At 39.1% G+C, this 27,500-nt stretch overlaps 1 protein-coding gene across 2 annotated transcripts in view; it reads left to right on the top strand.

Moving 5' to 3' along the window:
- The first annotated feature begins 2,687 nt into the window (after positions 1-2,687).
- LOC137972056 (exportin-6-like) overlaps positions 2,688-27,500 on the top strand; it is a 33,331-nt gene continuing 8,518 nt past the window's right edge. The window contains exons 1-16 of one of the 2 annotated variants that reach the window (XM_068818864.1): positions 2,688-2,897; positions 2,985-3,067; positions 3,573-3,663; positions 5,419-5,531; positions 7,382-7,579; positions 8,688-9,291; positions 14,976-15,147; positions 16,069-16,195; positions 17,332-17,453; positions 17,815-17,923; positions 19,721-19,813; positions 20,219-20,288; positions 21,768-22,023; positions 23,394-23,544; positions 25,221-25,367; positions 27,180-27,254. In XM_068818864.1, coding sequence (XP_068674965.1) covers positions 3,065-3,067; positions 3,573-3,663; positions 5,419-5,531; positions 7,382-7,579; positions 8,688-9,291; positions 14,976-15,147; positions 16,069-16,195; positions 17,332-17,453; positions 17,815-17,923; positions 19,721-19,813; positions 20,219-20,288; positions 21,768-22,023; positions 23,394-23,544; positions 25,221-25,367; positions 27,180-27,254 — 2,331 coding nt within the window. In that variant the 5' untranslated portion in view covers positions 2,688-2,897; positions 2,985-3,064. Of the gene's footprint in view, positions 2,902-2,984; positions 3,068-3,572; positions 3,664-5,418; positions 5,532-7,381; positions 7,580-8,687; positions 9,292-14,975; positions 15,148-16,068; positions 16,196-17,331; positions 17,454-17,814; positions 17,924-19,720; positions 19,814-20,218; positions 20,289-21,767; positions 22,024-23,393; positions 23,545-25,220; positions 25,368-27,179; positions 27,255-27,500 lie in introns of both variants that reach the window. The other variant, XM_068818866.1, reaches the window with a different exon arrangement.

Below are 27,500 nucleotides of genomic sequence, written 5' to 3'. Positions count from 1 at the left end.
TTTTCAGATCTAACACAACACCGGCTTAGATCGCTCTTCGGTAGAAGGACGGGGCTAAACTACAGGTCACTCGTTACAAGACCCTTACGAACTCTAAACTTAGGCCTCATTAGCTAAAAACGTTTAGGACAAAGTTCAGCCAATTCTTGAAGGCTTTGGGTTGCTTTAGTATAGGGTAAAACAATGACCTGTAATGAGTGACCTGTGAAAAGTGACCTGTACTTAATTAAGCCCCGCCGCTCTTAGAGCGACCCAAGGACAAATCCAAAGACAAAATATGTTGTCTACAACAACACTTATTTATACGAGTTTGATATGAAGATATCATTAATGTGCCAACCATGAGCCTCATTGGTTGTCGAAACAAATTAAGGGTCTTTTGTTCCTGTGGTTAGCACATCTGAATAACAAAAGCAATGATCATAAACAGATATCTTCCCTATAGGGTTTGGATGAGAGAGTCGGCAAGGTCTATACTTGAACTAATTGAGGAACACGACCTTGCTCGAACGCAATCATCCGCCTTGTCAAAGCACAGTGGTTAGACCGGGCACTATCCGCTCTTGGGAGGAACTTGAGTTTATTGACCGAGAAGGGTCAAAGAGGCGATTCACGAAAGATTTCTCGCTGACATAACCAATTAACAGGGTAGTAAAACAAAAATTCCAGAAGCGTGTATGACCATGATCAAGACTGAGCAACATAGACGCGCTTGGGATCCTTGGTAGATCACCGAGGAAACCCCCTTTTCTGTAATGGACAAGGATCAAAAACTGTCAAAAATCTCAAATCAACAGAAACCCAAGCGAGGATCGTAACTCACCGATCACCGCTAACAACGGCGCTCCTTGCGCATGTCCGCAGGCCGGCAGTCGACACTACCCTGAGCTGGGTGTTGTGACAGAATTGTGAGATAAACGATTCTTAAACTCAAAATGGAAATGGTTTTAGTTAAGCACGAGGTTTTAGAGGAAATGAAATGGTTTTGGGTAAGCACAGGGTTGAAACCATTTGTGACAGGGAAATAAAAATAATAAAGAGTAAATGGCACATTTTTCATGTTTTACTCCATGTCACTGACACAACACAACATAAAACCAAATTTTCCTGACAGCACAACATAACCTTTAATCTTTTATGCATCTTTTGTTTTATGAAAAAATCCATCCCAGATGCTTAAAGTTTCTCACTAAATGACGGAGACGCTGAGTGAATGGAATGAAGACAAAGTACGCTTTACCTCCTCCTGATTCCTCCTCATGCGATAAATTTATTCCGTGGGATGACTGTGTAACAGGCACCGCAACGGTTCAAAACCGGTCGCGTGGCAATTAAAATTAGCCACGTGCTTGTGCTTCTCAGTGAAGTTAAACCCTGTTGGCTGGGGTTGATACTTGGACGGGTGACTGCACATGAGATCCGGTGTTGTTTACTTTTTCTTCTTGTTTTTTGTTTCGTAGTAAAAAATTGCATTTTAACAGCTCGCGCAATTTCGAAGATAGCACTCACCTTTCCGTAGTGCAGACTTTTTTGGCTCATTCACGGAGCGGATGAGGCATGCATTAATTTGATGGAACATATGTAGATGGCAGTTGCAGGGCACGAACTTCGCCACTTTCATTCCCTGCAATATTTTTAAACTCCCGTATCAGACCCAGAACGCTCACGTGCCTTGTGAGTCAACACCCGCTGGGGAGCGACACTGCTTGAGGATTCCATTGCCCTTCCTCCTAGTACAGGATTCAAAAACGTGAAAAGAATATTACAAAAAAGCCTGAATCAGCCAAGTACAAAAGAGATATCAAGTAAAAAAAGATTTATTATTCTAATTTGGTTTATACACAAATTAAACCAAAGCAAACGAATAAAGCGGCCAATCTACAGTCAGTATTCCAAAACTGTCTCTGACGGTCCCTTGAAGTTTCTCACCTTCAGTAAGTACCCTGACATTCCTACAATACATACTTAATTGACCGCTCCCCATAGGGGCTTTTCAGGGCCAATGAAACACAATCAACGAAACAACAGAACACAACAACTACAACTGTTAAGAATCCTAACTGGCCGGAGGCAGACCAGTTAGCCATTTACAAGTGCAGCTGGGAAGTTGAACCAGGGACTACCAGCATCAAATTCAGCGAGTGGACAGAACGGGTCTTGAACCCGGGATCTCCGGATCTCAAGGCAAGCGCCCTGACCACTGGGCCACACTGCCTCCACAAAAAAGAAAGAAAATTTTCTGATCGTATTGCTGAGTTTCAGCCTGATTGTTTCCATTTGCAAATTTAGTAGCATTAAAACAAACACCTGCTAGTGAAACTTACAGACTCATCTTTCTGGTAAACTTTCGCCCTTTTCCGAATTTTACCGGTGATTCCGATTGACCAAGCAACATTTGAGCATCATACGGAAGCGGATGTGACGTCACGGACAAGCGATACGGACCAGTGATCCAGCCGTTCGTTGGGAGGAAGATGATACCGGACTCCCAAAGCGGCTCGAAATCTAGTCTACTGGAGGTTATTTCCTACTGGAAATCTAGACTTGGTGTTAAAAACATGCAGTTTAGTATATTAGGCAAAAATTCTTTGTGATATAAAGAGTACTATGGCAATTGATCCCCTACCCCACTCCTCCCTTCCTCATATTCAAGCTAGCCTCGTCTTGAGGAAAGTGGGCCTGGCAGTAAGGAAGAGAGGCATGGCTGTCGCAATCCGATAGGAATCTGAACCGATCGGCCAAATTTTTATCTTTCTGAAATAATCGAACTTACCTCTACAGACGAAGTAACGTCTAAATTTTTTATTACAAAACTGATTGTTTTCCTCGCACCTCGAGATCGGAAGCTTTGGCCTAGTCCAACGAAAATCCTAATGGGATGCTGCAGTCTTGATATCGTAGGTAACATTCACGTTGCCGGCATTCCTGCTATCTGACCTCAGAAAATCCAGTTATACTGTACATTTATCTCCCCACTCCTAAAGATGCTTTCTTGAAAACGTGGAAGACGTTAATGGCGATGTATAGATATAGCAAGTGAAAGGTTTAAGACTAAATTTGGAAGATGGTAAGTTGCTGACCTCCAATTAAGCTTAATTAAGCTTAATAAACTATGTATGATCCTGCACCTACAGTAGTTTTCACCGGGTTACCATCATTAATACTATTGTTTATATAATGTCTTAGCTCAGCAAATCACTCAATATTGGTCATCTCTGTGTGCTTTAACAACCATCCTGTTTTTTCCAGTGACCATGTAAGGAAATTATATTTTTGTATTGGGGAAGAACTCCTTGTAAAAAAGGAAATGGGCATTAGCCAGACACAGTTGTTTAAAAATAGTCACTGAGAACGGCCTGTGCAAGTCAAGGGTGTAGATATTGAAAAACTGGAAAGAGGTTTGTTAAGCCCTTATTCAAATATATTTTGTATGGGAATTTGGTTTGCACCATCTCCCCAAATTTTACTCAGTGAGGATTACATATTAGAGACAAGAGTGCCTTGTCACAAACAATATTGGAAAACTGACAAATGTGAATTTGGAAAATACACCTCTTTCATGTCCATTTTAGTCTTCAGATACGGCCTCACTTCATGCCTTGGAGCTGCTTATGAATGAATTCTTCAATGCTTCAACCAACAACCATCGCAAGAGAGAAATTGGTATGAATTAATGCTGTCTGTTTCTGTGGTAATATAAATCTGAATTTAAATTTAAATTTACATGTATTATTATGTATAAGTAAGTAAGTAGTAGTCTACTGAAAAAATCTGACTGTGGAGGCTTAATTATCTCTGCATGCAGATAACATGCGTGGTTGAAGAAGAATCCAAATTTTATAAATATCTGTTTTTTTAAAAATGTGGACAGGTAACTCAAAGTATTAGCATGCTAACAGCTAACTTAAAGTATTCTACAGGTTCTTGCTCAAAGCTATACTCCATTTTCCTTGTTGAAGTAGCAACCATGGAGTTAAATATTTTAGCTTTTAAACAGTTCAAGAAGGAAATTGCTAATGCAAACTCAACTATTTTAAGTTTAGAAGAAGGGAATCATGGCTTCAATCATGGTAGTGTCATGTTCAAACTAGAGATCAATCGCAATTGTGTTCAATGTTTCCCATTTGAAGGGATAAATGATCAAAATCTTCCCCAAAAGCCATATCGTGCCTATAATCAAAGCACAATCTGACAATTAAAAAGTAATTAACTCGTCAAAAAAATGTGACAGCGGTGCATTGTCAATGGACCAATCCGAATTTACCATTGCTGGTGCAACGGGAAATTCTGAATGCTTCGGTTACAGCAACAGGTGCAATCCCTTCTTGCTCTCCTCTTCCCAAGCCTCCCTCGGTCTTTTTATGCGATTGCGTGACAAAACACGACTGCCTCAGAAAAGCAGGACGCTCGACTGATTTATGAAGGGAACTGAACATTTTAAGGGCACTGTGAACATTTTATCCTTGGGTACTTGTGGATTAAAAGGAGAAAATTATGTAGTAAATAAGCCCCTTCAGCCAGCTGCTATGTTGGATGATGATGACTGCAGCTGAGAGATGTTTAAAAAATTAATATTTTGACCAAGATGCATAGCTTTAAGGGCAAGTGTGAAATTTGGAGGACAATCTCTCAACCAAGGAAACTAAAAGCTGAGATACCAGCAAGCCAGAAGGGCTTTATTTATTTCATTTTGTTTGATTTTTTGATCATAGAACCAAGTCTTTAAACTTGGTAATAACTTGTTCATAGTGGAGACTCATTACATTTAAATCATTGGCAAGAGATGAGCATAAGGTGTTGTCTGGTAGGTGTATAGAGGGTGGAAACCATATTGGAGTGCAGCGCTTAGATTGTAACCATGACAGTGCTATTCTGAGTGGTTTCCTGTGAGGCACCATCATGATATCATGCAAACTAGTTGAAAATTAACATGCTTACATTATGTACTTGCCAGGGGGTGGTAAGGGGTTGTGGATGGATCTATTTCAAGGGTCAGTGTGACAAAACCGAACACCCCTGATGGAATATAATCAAACGGTTCACCAGCAAGTGCCTCACATTTTAATTTACATGCAACTTGACAGCAGTAGACCGTTTTGCCATTCTGTGCTTAGTTACCAGGTCTTTGCATAAAAGCGAGGCTGGTGTTGACCTTGCTCTGATAGAAACCTAACTCCTTTTCTCATGTAAATGGAAAACATTAGCAATGTTACGACAACATGATTTACGTAAGGAAAGCAATGAGGTTTGTATCAAAGCAAGGTCAACACCAACCTCGCTTTTATTCAAAGGCCTGTAGCTCAGAGCGCAGAACTGGAAAATGGTCTAGATTGCCTTAATTTTTTACTAAGGCATACAAGAAGTGACAATGAAGAGAATGTTGAGAATGATTATTTTGTTGTCCATTAATATTTTTAGAGGAAGTCTTGCATAATTTCAGTCAGCAGTCTGGAGCATGGCACCATTGTGTCTTCTTCATGAAGAACTGCTCAAACCAGTATGTTCTGATGTATGCAATTTCTGTCTTTGAGGTATGATTATATCATGTTTACACCTGTTATCATTTTTGTAATTAAAAATATGCAATGTGTAAATTTATGTTGACACAGCTTAAATGTGTGCAAGCATGTGTGCAACAATAATATGCCATTAATTTTGTGTAAATAATAGATTTGGGTAATTCACTTAGCCTCTCAAGAGACTCTAAAACTGTATTAATTTTTAAATTGACCTCCTCTTGCCTTACTTAAAAGTAGGGCAAGAGGAGGTCAACTGTGTCTAAACAGTACTGAAAAAGAAAACAGATTCATCAGACAAAGACTGGTTTTTTTAAAAATTTTTTTACCTTAATCTTGAAAATGGGTCGATAAACCCCAACATTTAGGATATGAAAGGGTCATAACAATATTGGGTTGTTCCAGAAAAAATCCACACCCCCCCGACGGATGGGATTCTGGAAATTCTCGCGTGAGGGGGGTCAAGGACCCTGGAAATCCAGGTGGGAGGGGGGGTTGAACTCGAAAAAGTCTTCTGCAGGGGTCATCTGAACGCGATTCGAACGTTTAGTTCGGTGACAGTTTAGGGCTCTCAGACCCTGAAAATAGTAGAAATATTTTGTTCACATATTTCTCACCTGACATAAATGATAATCTAAGTTCCTTCGCAGGTCCTTTTATAGCAGAAAACGCGAACAAGATACTAAAGAAAGAGCCATCGCAACAATATTGCAACGAAGAGTTTGAAATGCCTGACACATTTTTACTCGTACCCAGACCCAGCATGCCACCGTTGTTTCGTGTAATGATACTAGCAAAGAAAGTAAACAATTGATTTACTTTCACACCTTCGCACTTTGTATTCTTTAGGGTTTGTTTTAGTTTTTCATCTAGGTCTACTATTATCAGCCTTGTCTGCCCGCTTCTCAGTTTTTTTAAACTTCAGCCGGATTCATGTTTGATTTAAAAGTTCTCGATCTTGAGTGGACGAGACTGACGTTATGTCTCCAAAAGGAATCACTATTGAACTCTTTTGTCATGTTCTCTACTAATTGTATTTACTTTTGGACCATATTTAGCGCAAAGAAAGAACAAGGGCAATTGATGTTTATGAGCTAAGAATGTATAAACACTCGTTCACATTTTAGTATTTTTGCTCCTTTCTTTTCTTAGTTCTTCACAACAGAATTTTTATATAATTTAGCCAAAGCTTTAGAAATGAAAAAGAACATCTTCTATTCGTGATTGTGCATATTTTCTATTAAAAATAAATTAAATTTAAGCCTAATATTTTTTCCCGGAAATCCAGGCAGGACGGTTGTGTTTTGTCTTGGAAATCCAGGCAGGACGGGGGTGTTTTGTCTTGGAAATCCAGGCAGGACGGGGGTGTTTTGTCTTGGAAATCCAGACAGGAGTGGGGGTCTTGGGCTTCAGGAAATCCAGGTGAGAGGGGGGGTTAAAAAACGACCCCATCCGTCGGGGGGGTGTGGATTTTTTCTGGAATAACCCATTATTGCCTCCCATTGTGAAATATTTATTACTTTTCCAGAGAAGAAATAATAATAATAATAATAATATTGATAGGAATAATCATGATAATAATAAAACAACAATTATTGCAATAAATTAATAATTATAATTAATTTCTTGCAATTTCTTTTTTTCTCATATTTGCTTTGTTCAGTTAACCCATTGATGTCTAAACCGTTCCGTATTGAGGAGTAAGATCGTCTGGCATTAGACAGTAAAATCTATTACTGTAAGTCTCACTCCTAGGGTCACGTCAATGGGTTAAGACAATGCGAGAGTCATAGTTATATAGACAGTTAATAATTTAAGAATTTTAAACAGTGTATATTCTATTCTTTGCTTCATTTACTTTACAGAATTTCATAAATAAGCAATGGATAGGAGCACCACCAACAGACAAGACAGAAATCCGCCAATTTCTCAATGAATACCTTCTGGCACATCACAAGACCCTTCCAGCTTACATCAGGAACAAGCTTGTCAAAGTTATTGTTGACATAGGAAGGGTTGACTGGCCTCACTTTTACCCGAATTTTTTCTCAAATATTATTGAGGTAAGTACATGCAGTTCATTCAAAGAGTAATACTGGTAGTTATTGGCCAGGAGTGTTTCTGCATTCATTTCTTGAACAAACTTTTTTGTTAGCCTCCCCATCCAATGTTGGTTTAGGAAAATCCTCACTACAAGGTGGAGCAAGGCTGACGTCCTAATCAACATTGGAAGGGAATCTGTCAGATGGAAGGGATTTATGTGAATTATTGGTTCATGCACATGTAGTTTCAAGTCAGAATAGTTCATTGGTAAGGTATAGTACTTGCACATGTATGTCCTGCATCAAATGAGTTTAAAGGTGAAACGTTTCTGTTTTTTTTTTTGTGATATGGCCAAGACTACTGTAGGTGAAAGAGAGAGAAATGATCCTTGCGCTTGAGTGGACAATTTAAGCAATAATTGTCTCCAATAGACACCTGCAAAATTCAGGTGGCTGCAACTAGATTCAAACCCGTGACCTCTGCAATGCCGGTGCAATGCTCGACCAACTGAGCTATGAAGCCACACTGTTGGGAGCAGGTCACTTGGTTGTGGTGAAAGAATTGTGTGTGTATATATATTTTTATATGTGTTTGAAGTGTGGGCTGTAGGCCAGTCGTCTCCTTTCACCACATTCTTTCACGGGAACAAATGAGCCCAACAAATTGGCCTGCTCCCAACTGAGGGGCTTCATGGCTCAGTTGGTAGAGAATTGCGCCAGCATCGCAGAGGTCACGGTTACGAATCCCATTGAAGCCACCTAATATTTTGATGTGTCTACAAGTGGCAATTGCTTAAATTGTCCATATACATGTAAGTGCAAAGATTACATTTCTCAGTCTCTCTTTCGTCTATAGCCTGCACTTCAAATAATTATATATAATTTCTTTCACTACTATAGGTGGTTTGCAACCAATCTCTAGAGACCCTGATAACAATGCTTGTGGATGAACAAAAGGGGCTAATGAGATATGTGTATAATTATCTTTTGTTGTCATCCACCAACACAGCAATGGTGATGCACTGTAACGCAAATTTAACCACTTATAGGGAAAGTAGACCAGGCAACCAGCCCCTTTATTACTGATTTATAAGGAAAAAAAAACATTCTGCTCTTACTTTATTTCTAGTTGCTCCAGCAACCTTCCACAATCACACTTGGCTTAGTAATGCTTCAAACTACATCTGAAGAAATGGCCTCACCAAGGGAAGATTTAAGCATTGCAAGAAAAACTGAAGTGCATAGATTATTACTCAATGAAATTCCCGGAGTCCTCTCGTTGTTGACACATCTGTTAGACAGAGTGCTGGAAAAGCACAGAAGACTTGCAACAACAGTCACACCACCCCCTTCTCCTACTCACGGAATGTCACCAGTACGAAGCACAAGTCCTTCAGTGTCAGGGGCAGGGTCATTGTCAATATTTGCACCATCATCTAACAATGATCAAATGCTTCCGCACCAAGGAAGTAGTAATCTCGTAGGAAGATTATTTAGTAATTCACCAATGAAATCAAGACAGAATTTAGGGCATCCATTACCCCCTTTAGACTCTGAATCAGAAGAAATTAGTACTCTGACGCTGAAGTGTTTGGGACATCTATTCAGCTGGATTCCTCTTTCCAGTACCATCACTCCATCACTTGTGTCGACTGTGTTTTATCTAGCAGAATTTGGTTGCAATGTTGTGGGAACAAACTCTAGCAGTGGTGTTGTGGGAAATGCAGAGCTTGGTGAGTAAATTTAAGGCCTATTGTAAATGTTTTTTTAACAACGAAACTGCTAACACTAAGAAAAAAACTTCTAAAATGAAGGCCGCACAACACTCTGCCAGTGTAGCTCCAGAATGGCCGCTACACTGAGAGTGCAAACCACACAATTTGTGGACCTAAATGCACAGAAAATGGTCAGCATCTCTTTGTTGTAAACTACAATGTAGGTTAAATTGCATTTAACCACATGGAAACGTCAGCCTAATGTTGTTATGAAACCTAATGGTTAAAAAAAAAGAAGCTCTTTGCAGTGTTCTGAAGGAGTATAGGGGAGGGTAGCAAGAAGGTGAGGAAGTAATGGGACATTAATAAGTAGGTCAGTTCTTTTAAACACTATAATTTATGCATTAAAACACTCCGCTAATTTATGGAGGAACTAGGTGCTGTAAAGATAGCAAGAGAGGAGGCAGTACTCTTCTCAGCAGGCAGAAGGTCACCATAGCAACAAAGCCACGTTCCACCTCTCAGGAACCTGTCAACATGATCACTGAGAAAAACCAGTGTGTGGAATGTATACTTACCCATACATGTATGGGAGGGATGGAGGGAAAAGAAGCAAGCAAGTGAAAAAGCAACTTGAGCCATGGTATGTAGCACATGGTAATGTGCCTGTTTGAGACCCCAAACTACATTGGTTTGGCTTGGTTTAAACTTTGCCTAAATTATATTAATTTTAGCCTCATTTAATAAAACAACACCCCAATTTATTGGAGGGAACGTGCAGTAAAGGTAGCAAGAGAAGAGGCAGCACTCTCTTTAGTATCAAGGAGGTCACCATGGCAACTGAGCCATAGTCCACTTCCCAAAGGCATCCACCAAGCAAGCAAATGCTTGGAGAGAGGAGGGCCTGTGGACTTGAGGCCATGGGACCATTCGTACCCCACAAAAAACACCTGAAGCACCAGTGCCTGCAACCCCAGCAAGACATGGGGGAAGGGCAGCAAGCCAAGCCTGATAAGGCAGAAGTACTGCCTAGAACAGGCTGTTGCAGCAATAATGGTAGCGTGCAAAAACCAAAGCAAACCAAATGACAAACAAGTTCTGCTCCAATGCCAGCAATATCACGGGCAACTGCAAACACCTGGTTGCCAGGCAATATGTAGCAATGGCAAATGCTGAAAGGCCAAGTAGCTGACTGGCAGGGTTGGTGGCATGGTTAGTATTCAGTGCCATTGTGTGGTTCCAGAAAATATCCATAGCCCCACCATGGAAGATCATTGGAAATTCCGAGGGAGAAGGGGGGTCAAAGGGCAGTAATTTCCAAGGGGTAGGGGGGTTTCGTGTGAAACTACTTTTCCAAATGGTCACGAACCACATACAAAACACTGAAAGCAACATACGATCGATCTGAAGAACAAACACACTATCGGACGATGTTTTGAAACAAAAGTCAGTTTTGAGATAAAGTTAATACTATTAGCTTCAATGTTTCCGTTTTTTTTCTTTGAGTTAGCAAGCGCTACAATCTCCCGAAGCTAAGAACAATGTGTCTTTCATTTGGGACGGATTCAAAACGTTTAAAATGGCGGTCTCAACTAGAGTCTCGTCCCCAGACTTCCAGCTTTGTCTCTTTTTCGTCCAACCAACACTTCCGTTTGTCTCTTTTTCGTCCAACCAACACTTCCGTTCACTTGAGTATCGCTTTTCGCTACCTTCACATGCAGTAAACACATTTTTGATAGGATTCATGTTTTTCTGGGGGTAGTAACTCATTGAAAATGCGATAAGACGCAAGTTCCCACCATTTCAACGCTTGCATGCAACGACATTTTCTTTTTTGTGGGTGGCATTTAGACCACGGACAGGAACCGGGAGTCAAGTTTTCTCTTCTTTGAGTAAACGCAATTGCGGCCTTGGGAAACGATTGTTGAGGTTCAGTTCGTTATGTCAAACTGGAAATTCTAAAACAGGAGTTTCACTACTCATTGGAGGAAGTAAATCGCGCCAAAAACAATGACAGTCGCCCTCTCAATTCCATCCGTGGCTCAAAGGCAAGCAACAATGAGGCTGTGTGTCATTTACCGGTGAGAATGACTGCTGGAGAGTCAGTAAATTTGAAGACTGCACTTAAATCGCCATATCTAAGTTTACAAATAATTATGATGGATTATTTTGGGGTCAATAATTTTCTTCGTAAAACAATCGCCTTTGTGACGACGTTCACGAAACCTACCGCATCAACATGTGTGATCCCTAAATAAGAATCAACCTGAAGAAACTGACTAAATGTGTAGACAAAGGAACCTTGTAAGTTTCTGTTTTATTTACTATCGTTTGCGAAGTTGTCTAAGCGAGTGAAATGTTCTCATCGAAGTTTGCACAAAAACGTGAAACAGTCGACGTCGTGCAACCCAAATGTTTAAGCTTTGCAAAGTTGATGGCGAAGAAGCTAAAAGTTTAGCTGGATAATGAACTTAACAAAGCGTTATATTTTTCTAAAAGTTAACCGTAATCTTTACACTGTTGTAATAAACTTCTACTGCAATTACATAACTAATTCACTTTCTTTTTTACAAGTAAAAAAATTCTGGAAATTCCTGAGGGGAACGGAAAATCCTGGGGGGAGGGGGAGTGCAAATCGAAATGTCTTCCGTGGAGGGGGTATGGATATTTTCTGGAACCACACATTGGCAAATGCAACAAGATACAATACTTACCCACTTGCTGGATAGCAAGAATGAAAACAAAAAAAAGTCACCAGATGAATAAGGTAAATTGACAGACCTTCTGGGGTAGCACTTTTTTTGTTTGGCCAAGGCGCAATCATCACTTGAGCAGACTGTCAGATCCAAAGGGTGGCTTTGCAAGTTGAAGCAGAGGAGATTGCAAATTGCAACGCTGACAGAGAATTCCCACCAAATGCCACAGTCAAGTGCTGCAACAGCAGGGAGGCTGCCACAGCAAGAGCCTCCACAGGAGCTCCAATATAGGCATCACCATTCCAACGCCCCATGCTTGAATAAGATGGTCCAGAATGTCGAGAAAACCACAACAGTTGCAGCACCAGTCCTGAAGCTGTGACTTGAAAGGGATCCCTATGTTCTAGCAGAAGTGATAACATGTTCAAACCAACTTGACAATAGAGCACAAGGCAGGGGATGGCCAGATGAACGGAAACACAGTGGGCCAGGAGAATGGCCTTGAAGAGACAATCACTGCATGATGAGGGCAGACAAAGCACAAAGCAGAGGATGATCCATGTCAATGCAGAGGCAGCATCCCCTCTGAAAAGGGTCAGTCCTGGAAGCACCGATAAACCGAAGTTGAATCTCACCATCTTGATGAAGAACTTGATAAGCCTTCCAGCAACGATCTGCAAGACTGTTTGGTATGGAACCGGGGAGATTCAATCCGGACTCAACAATGAACAGCTGCTGAAGGGACGGTAAGGAAGACAGGGATGATGAGTGGAGGGAAAAAGATGAGTACTTGGTGTGCACAAGCTCGTGGGCAAAGTGAGTGATGTCCTTGTTGGGGAGGCAAACATACATGTATTAACAAAAAAAGGAACCAAAATAGGCCTACATGTACCTGCACCAGGAGAAGCTGCTAATAATATTGTGCATTGGAAGAGGCCACTGGCAAACTTGGGCCCGGCAGAGAAAAACTGGACATAGCCAAAGGTGTAGTGGCAGCAAGGATAATTATAGCTATGGTGTGATCATTGAGGTGTCCTAGCTGTGTCAAGCTAGGAGCAGGAAAATTATATTAGTTGAGTCTGCTTAAGAAGAACTTGATGCAGAAAGCTCTTGAGTGATGGGAGAAAGAGTTTGAGCTTTCTGGATCAGTGACCATGTCAAAATGAGGGCTCAAACTGTTGCGAGAAATGCGTTTCAGCAGCATAAACTCACTATAAGCAAATGAACAAAAAATAGCACTTTCCTTTTGGAGAAAATAAGGTTAAGAGCAAATGAGGAAGCAGGTTTTCCAAAGACCAAAAAGAAGCAAGCAAGGGAAAAGCAACTTGAGCCAAAGCACATGGCAATGCCGTGGCAAACCTCCCTGGAGTCCCCCCTTTCAAATATCCCAGGCAAAACTGATGCATTGGCTTGGTTTTACCTTTGCCTAAAATAATTATATTTAGTCTCATTTAAATGAATGTTGCAACTTGCTACTGTAAGGAATCCTATGCAAGTACATGTACAGCTTGTCCAAAAGAAGATGCTTGATTCCCATTTGTTCACTAAAGTTTAGTCCTGTTGGGCAGGTTGAATACCTGAAAGGGTGCCTATTGGGAAAAAACCCTTCCTGTATGCTGCGATGAAGCAGTCTGGCATTGCATCCATCTACCTCACCTTCCACCTCTGCAATCATAATTATATTTGCAGAGTCTTAGTCAATTTCGACCTGACATTGAGGGTTTTCATCTGGATACTTCATTTTCCTTCTTTGCCAAAATTGTTACCTATAGTGTATTGTGAAAACCTCTTACTAACCAAGCACAAAGGCCATACTGCGGAGGTTGTGGCGATAGGGATCGGGGAATTAAAGAATTGTGTTTATGTTGCATGCAGTGCAATATCCTTTCATCATATGACTCGGTAACACATCTTACAGAGCTATTACATAATTAAATTTTTGTTATTCTCCCGGTAGTGTCAAGTATTAAATATTTTTAAATACCTTGGTATAAATTTGTAAAGCATCTGTTTACTGGTTTTGATTGGAGTCAACGCTGTTAAAAACAGTTTTAAATGTGAACAACTACTATGTATTCTATGATTGCACTTAACCATATGGTTGGGTCATGGAATGTGGACTTAAAACTTCGGACTACGGAATTGAACTGGATATTGACCAAGATATTGTAACATAAGAAATTACTGAAATACTGTGAATTTTAAAGGGCGATTGGCTAGAATTCCTTCCAACAAAGTGTAGGCTACCTGTAGCCTGTACAATGATGACATGAGGTTGTTGAAACGTCATGTAACATTTTTATTGTTAATAATAATTGTTACTGAATGAGCCAATAAAATGTATTATTATACATTCAACTCTCTAACTCTTTTGTGATTGGCCGAAAGCCTACAGTCAGTGAATTTTCTAAATCAGCGCCTGTGATGTCATAACTGCAGATTCAGTTATCATGTCAAGGTCACTCAAGGTCACGGGTTATCATGTCATGTATGACTGCAGTGCATGATTTCTAAGGGTAATCATTTCAAGTTCGCGCGCTTTGTGTTGCTTGCCGTCAGTGAAGAAGCAAAAAAATGACTTCCAGGTTTGTTTTCTTCAGTTACTTATTTATTTACTTTCTCATCAAGCTTTTTTTCAATTTTTCACATAATTATTGTCTAAATTATGCTTAAAATTTTTTGTCAATTGAATTATGTGCCGCTGATTTGTATACAGTTTACTCGTTTACAATTAAATTTCCAGTTCCACTCACTGTCGTGACCATTTTTTTTTTTTTCGTTCAATGCATAATAAAACAATTATTAGATTCGGTTTTTGTGATATCCAGAATAATCAATGTCTCGGTAAGGGTTATCAGCCTCAGCCTTTGGCTTCGGCTTCGGCTGATAACCCTTACCTCGACTTTGATGATTCTGGATATCACAAAAACCTTATCCAATAATTGTTTAATATTGTTGACATCGCTTATTGCATGTATAATTATTGAGGCTTCATTTTCTTTTCAGGTGTCTTAGCAATGTCTTGTATCAATGAACTGTTGTCAAAGAATTGTGTACCAGTAGAATTTGAGGAATTTTTGCTGAAGCTATTTCAACAGACGTTTCAGTTGCTGCAAAGGATAACCAAGGACACAGGTGCCCAAGCTGTTGATAACTTGCTAACAGAACAAGATGACAGGTTTGCCTAATACAATTCTTACATGTATTTGTATATTATGCATTCAAGTACATTCTTGGATTGTGTGATTATGCGTTTTAACTAATACCGGTATTCTGCTCATCCCAAAAGACAAACTTGCAAATTAATTGGAATAAAATAGATTAGGTAAACAACTACGAAACTCACCTTCCAGATCTTGCTGTCTTGGAGATCAACTGGAAACACAGGAAAGGGGAGCACTAACCTGTGTGGCAGGCGTTCAAAGGGGATGGAGGGGGGAAAGGGAAAGGGAAAGGGGGCTTTTCCAGACACCCATTTAATATCACGTTTGATTCACAAACTTCACCTTTAAGCTTTAGGAGCCAAATAAAGGCTTTTAAGAAATTTAAACAATTTAAACATGACACCTATGCTAAGTTAATTAACGGTTGGTATGATTAACTAACTTTTATAAGAAAAACTTCACATTTAGACTTGCTTTGAAGAGGAGGCAGACATGAACTCCGAAATGGCCTATTATTATTATGACTTTGTTGGACAACACCATGGAATATCTTAAAGAAATAAAACATCATTTTTAAATTTTTTACAAGACATGTTTTGACATACTTATGCCATCTTCAGTTGTGATGAGTTTTACAATATTATTTGAATTTAAACCTATATGTATTTTTAAGAAACATTATAATGGATGAATTGATACATTATTCTTATAAATAGGTTTAAATTCAAATTGTAAAACTCATCACAACTGAAGATGGCATAAGGATATGTTGAAACATGTCTTGTAAAAACTTTTAAAAATTATGACCTTGCCTTACTATTCATTATCATTGCAATAGTAATCCTTTAATTATCTTCATACTGTACAGCCACATACAACTGTACATGCATCAGTGTTATGTTATTCAGGCTTATGGGCAAGTGTTTGTGTTTTAGCTATTTGAGCAAGTTTACGGAGTTCCTGAGATTGTTTGTGAGCATACACCTGAGGAGATTTGAAAACAGTTCTCATTTCCCTGTGCTGGAGCTGCTTACACTGCTCTTTAAGTACACTTTCAAACAGGTAAAGTTATCTATGGCTTGAGGTTACATCATTCTAGGTGTCCTTTGTCATTGTTAGGAAGTTAGAATGATTATTCCTTAGTTGTATCCAGAAATAACAAAAAGCCAGGGTAATAATAATAATAATAATAATAATAATAATAATAATAATAATAATAATAATCATAATAATAGTAATAATTATTGTTGTTATTATTATTATTATTATTATTTAGAGGACAACGATACAGGCTGGGGAACATCTGTTTAATTCCCTTTATTGTCTTGCCATTCCCCTCTTCTTCAGTATACAGATTGAACAAAAGACTTCCGTCTAATTTAGATGTTTTTATTAGTTTTACATGTTTAGTTTCTTCGCCTTCACCTTCATTAGTGGCTAGGTTTTTTCGTTCCATCCTAGCAACTAGTTTTCCTTTGTAATCTGTAATGCATGCTTTCCAAAACATCATTAATTGGAATGAAATTAGTTTCGGACACCTTTTTCTTTTTTAAGCCAGGGTAAATTTTGCATTTTTTTGGGTGAATTGAAACAGTTAAAGCCAAAGGTCATGTGCAAGCAGAGGTTTTGTATCGAGTTTCTTTGGCGTTCCTCCTGGCCACAGAATTTGTGCGATAATTCACCTTATAATTTTAGAGCAGTTGTATTATGGTGTACTGTCTGTCGACGTTTCGCGAAAAGGAGTTCAATGTTTGTGTAGTTGCACTGATATTATTATTATTAGTGTAGCATACAAACTGAAAATTGATTGCTGTGCATCTGATATCATTTAGAAATTTATGGCATTTAACTAATAAAATTTATGGCATGTAAATGATTGCTAATGCATGAGTTTAGGAATTCGTGTTTAAGCGGTAGCGGTAATCTGCCGGTAAGCATAGTTGCGTGAAGTCTTTTTAACCTTATAAGTTGTTGTTTACACACCTCCACATTTTTTCTAATCCCTGTTCTTTGTATTAATATTTGTAAATTAATATGTGGAAGTAAAGAAACTTGAAAATTGATTTGGCCTTGTATGCATAAAACATTAAAGGCTGCTAGTCTAGATGTAATCGCACAACTTTGAAACTAAATATCACTAATTACTGTATTTCCTTCAATATTCTAATAAATTATTGCTTTTGATTTGTATTTTGCAGCCTCAGCTTGAGGGTTTCTTTTCCTGTCTTGATATCTGGGGTGTGTTTCTAGACTATCTTATTGGCAAAGTGGCAAATGCAAGGAGTGATAAATTGGCTGAGGCAGAAGCAACTGTGAGCAGGTGATTAAATGTCTGCACTGGAAGAGAATGAGGGGTAGTTGTTAACTTTGTTGGTGCCTTTGTCAATAGTAAATTATTATTGTTTCAAAAGTACATGATTGTACTGGCAACCTCATCACGTGCAAATTGTGCAGTGAAATATTGAAGATGAAGGAAAAAGGGTTTATTACTGGTAGAATGGTTAACTTAATACTTAAAAAGTACAGTAATAATTATTGTGCTTTCATTAAGCACGAGATCTGTTGCACATGTTTTAGACCTCGGGGGTGGGGTGAGGCATTTCCTATAACATTATCATTACTCTACTGACCACTCTCCTCTAATTTAAGCATCTTTATAAGGTTTTTTCTGTAAATTGCAGATACAAAGAAGTTCTTTTGATGCTGGTTACCGAGTTGCTGAAGAAAATACAATTCAGGCATAATCAGACACAACTAGAGGAGCTGGATGATGATAGCTTGGATGATGATGTACTGCGATTCTTTTATTAACTTATTACATGTATTAATATACCTGAAAAAATTACTTGATTCTGATTTGCAAAGAGCAGTGCAGTTCAGGTGGTAACACCAGTGCAAAAAGTGTAATACTAGTGCAAATTACACATTGAAATTCTGGATTTTGATCGGCTAATAAACAATAGGGTTTGGTCAGAACCAATCAAATCTTTTGTTTTCAAATCAAGCACGTACCCTGGATGTCAATTTATAATGCAATTTTTTTCTCTGATTGCGTGATACATGTGCATTTCTTCTGCTTAAACAACCTCAAATTTTTTCATGTATATTACATGTATTAATTAGTAATCACATGATTTTTCTCATGCAATTTGGAATAAATAAGCACATGTAAATTTTTCAAAGACTACAAATTGCACTCGTTGGTCGTCTTTGAAAAAATTTACTTGTGCTTATTACTTCCAAATTGCACGAGTTTGAAATCATGCGATTACCTATACAAAACGCACAAAAGCAGTGCACTGATTAATTGTGCTTCTTAATCTTCCTACACTGTAGCTGTTTAAGTCAATTGACACTTTTGCATGTCCTATGTCCATTTAAAAACTGTTTCTTGTGTCCCCTTCAAGCTCTTAGCCCGAAAAGTGGCACATTTTACTTGCAAAGCTGCCATGAGTCTGGAGACAAGCATGCAGTGACTTTGTCTGTGATTTTCGTTTGCTGACCACGCTAAAATTCAACTGTTGCATAATATATATGGGTTATTGACCAAGGGTCAAGATGGCTGGATATCAACCAAGTTCATTTCTGTGTGCTTCATCTTGGTCTATAAACACGCAAAAAGAAAATTAATGAGGCCAATATCCTGCAGCCATCTTGCTCAAACAAGCTTGGTTAATAAAGGATTTATTATATGGGACTGATCTTGCGGGACCAAGCCAGATAGCTCCATCTTGTCTGCTCAGGTAGCCAATCACAGCGTGGGAGCTTGTCATATAATAATGTGCCTTACACAATGTATAACTGTTGACATTCACAGAACTTTGCACTTTTACGGTGTACCAGGGATCGCGTTAACGCAGAAATCGTGCATTTTTACGCAAATAAAATCCAAAAAATGCATCATCGAAATTTTAATGCGTCCCAGGACGCAAGGCACTGACTTAAATAACTCACACAACTTGCTTTGATTTGTCAGTATATTCTGTTGTTTGTAAAACTGTTGGAGCGATCTGTGAATTCATAATTGAAGTTCTAAGAAATGGGGTTTAAAACATCTAAAAAGGTTAAAACTAAATTTTCGACCGCCTTCTGCGGTCTTCTTCAGAGGAATGTACTCTGCAAGTCACTGAATGCAAATATATACCAAAAGACGTCACTGTTCGTTGCTCCTAAGGGAGGAAACCAGTGATGCGTAAAGCCTTGGAAAGGGTGCTCTTTCATTAACAGAGTTCTTGTCCAGGAATGAATGTAACGGCTCTAGAAAAAGCCTTTGTCGGCCGGTCCTATGCATATGCGTCAATATTAATTCCAAGTTGGTTACTCTCTTTTTCTCATAATTTAAAACATACTCTTTTTCTCGCAGAGGGTCACCAAGATTTTGGGACCCCCAAAAAATGCTTGGGACCCCAATTTGGCCAAACATGCGGGTCCCAGGACCCGGATTGAAAAATCCTAGTGCCATCCCTGTGTACCTTAATTCTTTTTATTCTTACGGACAGTTAACCTACATGTATGGCATGATGATGGAGGTTGACTGTTTGGCTGTGAATTTCATTTTGTTGATAATACTCTTTGATTCTATTGTAGTCTGAAACTGAGTGGCAGTCATATCAAAGACACTGTTTGGAGATTGTTGCCAAATTAGCTGAGTTGTTGCCTGGCGAAACATTTTCCTTGTTGGTAATTTTGTGCATTACTTACATGAGTAACAAACTTAACTTACTGTATCATTTAATTCTGGGAATACAGAAAATAGGAAAATGGCAAGTAGGAAAACTGCGAATGTAAAATATAAATAGTCTAAAAATGAACTATGTTTGCAATTAACTTTTACAATATATTGGACAAGTTGCAATTCAGAATTTTTTTCAAAATTACAGTATAGCAGTTTCCAAACTTTTTCATATTTTGCTAACGTACACTGTGTACAGTGCAAAACCAATTAATGAAATTTCAGGTTCTGTATATTTTTTTTACAGGACAAACCTTGTGACATATAAATTGCTAAAATCTTAAGCCTTTTTATTATGTTAAGAGATCTGTAATTTTCACGATTTTTGTTAATGCTGGTTGATATTTTTTCAGTTTCCTCTGTTCAGTGAATACTGTGATGTGTACATTGGTCTGGGAAAATATATTAGGAAAACTGGACATGGTGAGTTTAAGATGCAACTGTTTGGAAGATATCCTTGTTAACTTATATCAGTAGCAATTATTAGTAATAAAAGTGTAATTGGTTTGAACCCGGGAGTCATATCATAAGTAAAGTATGATCATCCATGTGAGTGTAGTCCTTGCAGACAACAAAATCGCCTTGGACTCTGCTGAGTGCAGTGCATATGGTACTAATACTACATTGTTGTTACAATCAAGGAAGGGTTGTACTGAAAGCTGGTTAATTACCTTGGAGCAGAGACCACTAAACTGATGCTTACAATTTCTTGGACCTGAAAGGCTATAAACCATTTTTTGACAACAGCAACAGAAAAACAACACTCTGACTGACGTATTTTACCTACTAGACATGTACAGACATTACACCTAGATGGATTGAAACCCACCAATCACTGTTTACAGTCTTCACAGCCAGTGAAATCTAGGCTTAACTGACAGTTGACCAATAAAATCACAACTTCGTTGACCAATTACATCAAGGACCAGAGTATTTGCACCATCTACTAACGTTACACAAAGTCACTTGACTGTGAAGATGACATCCCCTCAGGTTGTCAAAAAGTCAGTCAATCTCATCCTAAACAGTCCTTCTCAGGGCTACACTCGTGCAGACGATGGTATTTCACTTAATTAATTATGTTAATTAATAAGATGATGACAATTACAGTGTAACACACACTAAATGTCATATTGTATTATACCTGTATTTGGTAAACACAAACAACTAAAGTTTTCAAAATCTGTAATCATGACCTGTATGAATCACACTAAGGACGTGTTCCTTTGGTCAGAACTAGCTGGTCAGACCCATCAGTTAGCAAAGAAAATACAACAATTTGAAGGAACACTTGCATGACAATCTCTCGCATTCTCCTGGGCCCGGTTCCTCGAAAGCCGATTAACTTAATCCAGGATTAGCGTAAACTTTTGTTTCACGTTTTCAACTTTTTGGTGAAAATTTCTTTTGCTTATTTTTGTTTTTCAAGATTGATGTCTTCTCATGTAAAGGTCTGCCGAAAATCTGCGTTGAACAGCATTTGGGAGTAATTTTTAATCTTAGATTAGAGTTAATCTGCTTTTGAGGAACTGGGCCCTGGAGGAGTACATATCATCCTCAAAGTGTCTTAATTTGAAGCCGTTGTAGAGTGAGTCCTTCCAAATGCCCCACTCATGCCAGTCAGTCCTGTCAAATGGAAAGCACCCTAAGTCTTGCATAAATTCCAAAGTGGTGACAAGGCGTTTTGGAAGGTCATTTTACATACACTGCTATTGACAATAATATTTATTATAAGAATTATCATAAAATTTAATTATTAATACTATTGTCAATAGGACAATGTACTGTAGAATGACCTTTCCACGACGCCATGTCATCATTTTGGAATTCATGCAAGTCTGATTTGTACAGGTCATGATTAGAGTTTGAGAATTTATACAAATTTATTATATTTTTTTGCAGACCTGCACCTGGATATAAGTGCTGAAAATGAGTGTCGTCATTTACACTGTACCCTTAGAGATTTGACCACAATGGAGCGTGCTCTTGGGCGTCTGTCAGAGCACTTTATTGGTGAAGTGAATTTTGCCAACAGGTTTAGCGATGGAGAGGCCATAGTTGATCGACTTGGACAGATTTCTCTGTTTGGAACTCAATGTCAGTTTTATTGCGTTCACACTGCTCTTCCTAGTGTTCTACAACCAGATCTAATTGAAGTGTGAGTGTCATAGTTGTGAACTTGATTGATATCCAAGCGATGGAATGAAAGAGTGAAATGGATGATGCATCTTTGTTTTTTTTCTGAGGCATCTCAGCGGGTGGGAATCGTAAATCCTCGAATCTGATTTGCTAATAGCGTCCTTGTAACTGGTCCAGCTTTTTGCGATGCAGACCATGGTCCGAATTTTTTCCATGCTAAACGCGGCGATTTGAAATTGTTGTAAAAGTTTACAAACAGTGGCAACAGTTACTCATGAAAAAAGTCCTTAAATGACAAGTACGTAAGGAAAATATAAACTATGAAGAAACTGGATGAATTTTACAATCCATGCCCCAGTTGTTCGAAGGGTGGATAGCGCTATCTATTGGATAAATCATTATCCACTGGATAACTCAATTCGTTTTGCTAGCGTTTATCCGCTGGATAGTGATTTATACTTTGGATAGCGCAATTCACCTTTTGAACAACCGAGGCCAGGGTAAGAAACCTCCAACAACACGGCGACTCTAAAACAAACGATGACTTTTAAACAAACTGAAAAAGTAAATAAGTGATTTACCGGTCTTGGTCGGTCCGTAAGGGAAAAAACATGGCCTTTGTCGTGAGTAGGGCCCTCGGCCTTCAGCCTCAGGTGTACTCAAGACCTCGAGTGCAGGTTTTTCCCATACAGACCTCCCTTTCGGTTTAATAACTTCTATGTACTTTTTCATAGAGCACAATTTCGCGTTGCGTCACTCGGTGGGGCTTTTAGCTGGAATTAACTTGGCGTGCAAAATGAATTTATTGCTTTCTAGCGGTTCACCAATTTTCAATAGTCAGTAGAATTCGTAAGTATTCCCCAAGAGGCTTTCAGTTTTCTTATCCCTTTTTTGAGAGACTGGAACATTTCACCATTTGCTGATGTCATCTGAAAGGCAGCGTGTTCTCCTCAGATATTCAAAGCGATGAGTGCGTGATCGGCCAATGCTTGACTGCTCTATCTACTGACCAACCTGTAGTTTCTAAAAAAAACCTTTGGTGCTGTGTCGGTTGGGAACTAAAACTCAGAAATGGGTTTATTATTGAATTGATATGTGAATAGACCATTTTCGAATTCTCACGGCTGGACTGGATCTAGCATGAAATGGAGGCTAATGCGGGCAAATCTTTTCACGCACAAATTAATTTGCCAGCATTAGCATCCATTTCATGCTAGATCCAGTCCAGCCGTGAGAATTCGAAAATGGTCTATTGACCACCCTAAAGAAATTGAAAGCTGACGTTTTTGGCGTTAGCCCCTCGTCAGAGCGAATAGGCGGGAATTAGGGAATTATGGACCTGTGGGCACTCTGTAACCCATTATTAATAGACTATGATTTCACTTTCAGTCATGCTCAAGGCCTAGCTGCTCTGCAAGCATACTGTCACTGGATGGCCCAGTATTACTTGGAAACTCACAGGCAACAACAACATCAGGAAAAATTTGTGACGCTTATCTCCAAGGCTGTGGATGCTTTGGTTCCCTTGTTGAATAAAGACGTAAGTAGGGTTTTAATCGATTGGGTGTGCGTGTTACTGTATCAGTGTGTTCCGCTTAACGGCCACTAGGGAGCTAAGTCTTTTTGGGCTTGGGTATGAAACACAACAGAATCACGCAATAAATCCTTCAAACTAACAAGAAGTCACATCGCCTTATTTTGCTTACGAAACAGAATATTTGATCTGATGGCATTTCAGTCACGGGATGAGCTTTAGTTTTCTTTTTTCCCCCTCCGATCTCAAGAATGTAAACAGTATTTCTGAGAGTTTCATACCTCCTTGAGGGTTGGCAGTGCTTTTGCACTCGGCTTTAGAACGGAAAATAACCGTGTCCAGTACTTTCACTATCAAATCCGACACTGTGAAAAGCTATCGAAAACCGTTGGGTACTTCATCAATGTACAGGGTGGTAATGAATTGTAATGATCTGATCCAACCAACACATCAGCCAAAGCGTCAGTCAGTGCATTGGTCGACGTGGCTTTTTAGCAATGTAATGTGGCCATTTTCTTTACAGATTGTCCCGTTGGGGACGAGTGGGGGGGGGGGGGGGTGGTACTTCCTATTAATGGGACAATTGGGATGTGCCGCTGGATGGGGTAGCATTTTCACGACTGGATTGAGTATAATGGGGTTGCATTTTCAACAGAGTTCCCGACAGAGTTCCTAGAATGGGGTCGCAAATTGTCGGGATTTTGGGGCTAAGAAAATTCTTGCTGGTGGGATTTAAAAATAGAACGATTCGTGGTAAAAAAAAAAAGTTGTTACAGAAACAACTTTAGCGCTGTTGATTTTATATTTACTAGTCGCATTACAGTCCGTTTTGAAATTACAATTCATCATTAAGCAATTGAACAGAACAGAAGTGACTAAGTCGCGATAGCTAAAATTACATTTACCCAAAAGTGACTCAGATGAGGTCTATAATTGGCCATAAAATAGACTATAAAGGGTAGGGGCTCTGAAAGGCCAGCGGCACATACCCAGCGAAAATTGACCCAAGTATCCCCACCCCCCATCCGGGCAGATTGTATACTTTTCTGATGGGCAAAATCGTCTTTAGCTCTTTATATAGTCTTGTTCTGGAAAATTATCCAACTTCCTTATGTTAATGATGAAAAGATATGTGAAATGGATCATATATGAACTGCGGATATGAAATCAAGTGCAGCTATGATCCTCGCAGTTATGAACGCAATTTTTGCAATTGCGCAGAGAAGCTTGAAAAATTCAGGACTTCAACGGGGTTTGAACCCGTGACCTCGCGATACCGGTGCGACGCTCTAATCAACTGAGCTATAAGCTACGTCATTGGCTTCATAGCTCAGTTGGTTAGAGCGTCGCACCGGTATCGCCAGGTCACGGGTTCAAACCCCGTTGAAGTCCTGAATTTTTCAAGCTTCTCTGCGCAATTGCAAAAATTGTGTTCATAACTGCGAGGATCATAGCTGCACTTGATTCCTTATGTTAAATACAAAAAAGGGGCAACTGAGATCAGGTTTAATATCTGTTCCTCGGATCTTCAAATTTGAAAAAAATGCTTTGCTAGCCTGAGTGATAGCAACAAGCAGACGTATCACTTCAATTATTGTTTATCTTAGTTGATGAGTAATTTGGGTCATCTGGAAGTTGTTACCCAGTGAATCGTCAGTAATAGAAAGCTGCTACCTTTGCAGGTTCCTCAAAGAATTTCTCTTCCTGCGTCACACCTTCTAAACTCACTTGCAACCACAGTACGCCCATCATTTATGACTGTCCTGGAGAACATACAGAAACTTTTCCATGATGTCAACAGTGGTGCACTCTCCAAGTTGCCTCTGGAGGTACAGTTAGTCAATAATGAAGCATTTGTTTCGTTCCCGATTTTTGCTGGTGGGATTGATGAAAAATTCCCAGAGCTGTAAACATAATTGACATCATCGTATCTTTATGTACCCTCGGATTTTAGAGTAGCTTGATGTAGCTAATATCTCCGCGCATTTGCCTTCCCAACCATGATATACATTACAGAGGACAGACTACAATACCAGGAAATCCGTGCGCTACTCTTTGCGAATAGTGTGTGGGGTTTTTTTTTGCGTCTCACAGGGTTATGAACATTGAAGGGTTTTGAGACGGGGCCTCCTTTTATCATCCTTATCGGAGACTAGAAAGTCTAACCATTTTCAGATGTCATTACGAAGGCAGCACTTTATTCTCAGTTATTTTAAGACCCTGAGTGTTGGTCCGGCTTGAGTTTTTGATTCTGACTACCTGAGCCAACCGCTCAGCGGGTTAACAGAACCAGCAATATTTTTATTCACAAGTTCAATAACAATGTCACATGGAGCTTATTGGGACGCAATGCCAATAGCGATGTTTCTCGTTACGTCACCCGTTGTTATTATTAGGCTGATTTAGCAACAGAACAGGAACGTCAGTGGCGACGTCGCGCGCAGCAAAACTACCAATGAGAATTTAGAATAGAGAAGAAAAGAGTGGAGTCTATTCTATTCAGAATTCTCATTGGTGTTTTTTCTGCGCGCGCCGTCGCCACTGATGTTCCCGTTCTGTTGCTAAATCAGCCTAATATGCCAACCAGAACCTAATTGGCTAATGCCTTCTGTTGTTCTGTGGTTGGCAAATTTGAATATCAAAAGAGATGTGACGTCAATGTTTGTTAACAAGAAATATCGCTATATTATTTAACTCCTCCACCTGGAGACAAGAACAGCATAGTGTGGCGTAGGCTAAAAGCAGACAGTAAACCAAGTTTGTTGTTTTCCAAGGGAAGATTGCAGCCCAGTTAAAGGGGCTAGGTCACGCTATTTTAGGTAATTTTGTTTAGTTTTGTTAATTATGAGCTCTATACGTCAAATTGACAGAGCAAGAGTCTTTCATTTGCAAAATCACACATAACAACTGAGAATGATTTTCCAGCTGTGTAAATGACATTTTGATATAGACTGATATAATTTTGAAAAAAGGTGGGCCGATGTTTTTCAAATTTACCCAAATTCAATCCATTTCAATCTTCTCCAGTTTTGTCCATCCATGTCCCTTCTTGGCTAACCTGTGTTTTGTTAGAGTTCTTCTATAGTTTTGAACAGTTATTTTGATACTTTAGTTAATTCTATGACCATTCTATCAGTGCTGAAATTGCCTAAAATTGCGTGACGTAGCCCCTTTAATGAGTTCGCAGATAAACATTACTTATAAAAACAGGAGATAAAAAAGGACAACATTTCGACCGTTCTACGGTCATTTTCAAGTTCACTTTCGAAAATACTCTTTGTTTGTCTCCTCAAATTTTGCATAAGCATTGTTGTTGTTTTCTCTTGGGACCATTGTAAGTGCCAAGAGAAACTGGAAACAATTCTCATCCAAAATGTGGGGGGACAAACAAAGAGTATTATGGTATTTTCAAAAGTGGCCTATTATAAAGAAATTTGAAACAATGAGAGTCTTTACCCTATTGTTGTTTTTTATCAACTTGAACTTGGACTTGAAAATAACCACAGAACGGTCGAAACTTTGTCATTTTTTATCGCTTGTTTTTTTAAGTAGGATTGCATCCATTCATTAATTTAGTATAGGCTCAAAAGCTGACCATCAACATCATTGAACTGTTTTGATGAGGTGTGCATTTTTGACAGGTTCAGACCTTGGTCATCAGATCTTTGTCAAATGCTTTGGTGTTACCGTGGCCAAACAAGGCTGATAATGAACAGGTGACGATTTGAGAATATTCAGACAGTTTGTGAACTTGTAGTTGTCTTGTTCTCTGCATGGGCTCGAGTACGTGGAACTGCCACCTTCCATTTCTACCAACTCGCAGATGCAGAGTCTGTGTTGTACTTTTTCACTTGATTCCCTTTGCAATTGACCTCTTAGGCTTGTACGTTTTGTTTTCCCATTTCAGACCACGCGATATTACTCTAGGGAACAGTTTGTTTTGAATGTCGTCTTAATGCATG

Source organism: Montipora foliosa, chromosome 9, assembly GCF_036669935.1.
Source record: "Montipora foliosa isolate CH-2021 chromosome 9, ASM3666993v2, whole genome shotgun sequence".
Classification (NCBI taxonomy): Eukaryota; Metazoa; Cnidaria; class Anthozoa; order Scleractinia; family Acroporidae; genus Montipora; species Montipora foliosa.
The sequence above is the reverse complement of the archived record's forward strand: the minus strand, read 5'-3'. Positions and strand labels throughout refer to the sequence as shown.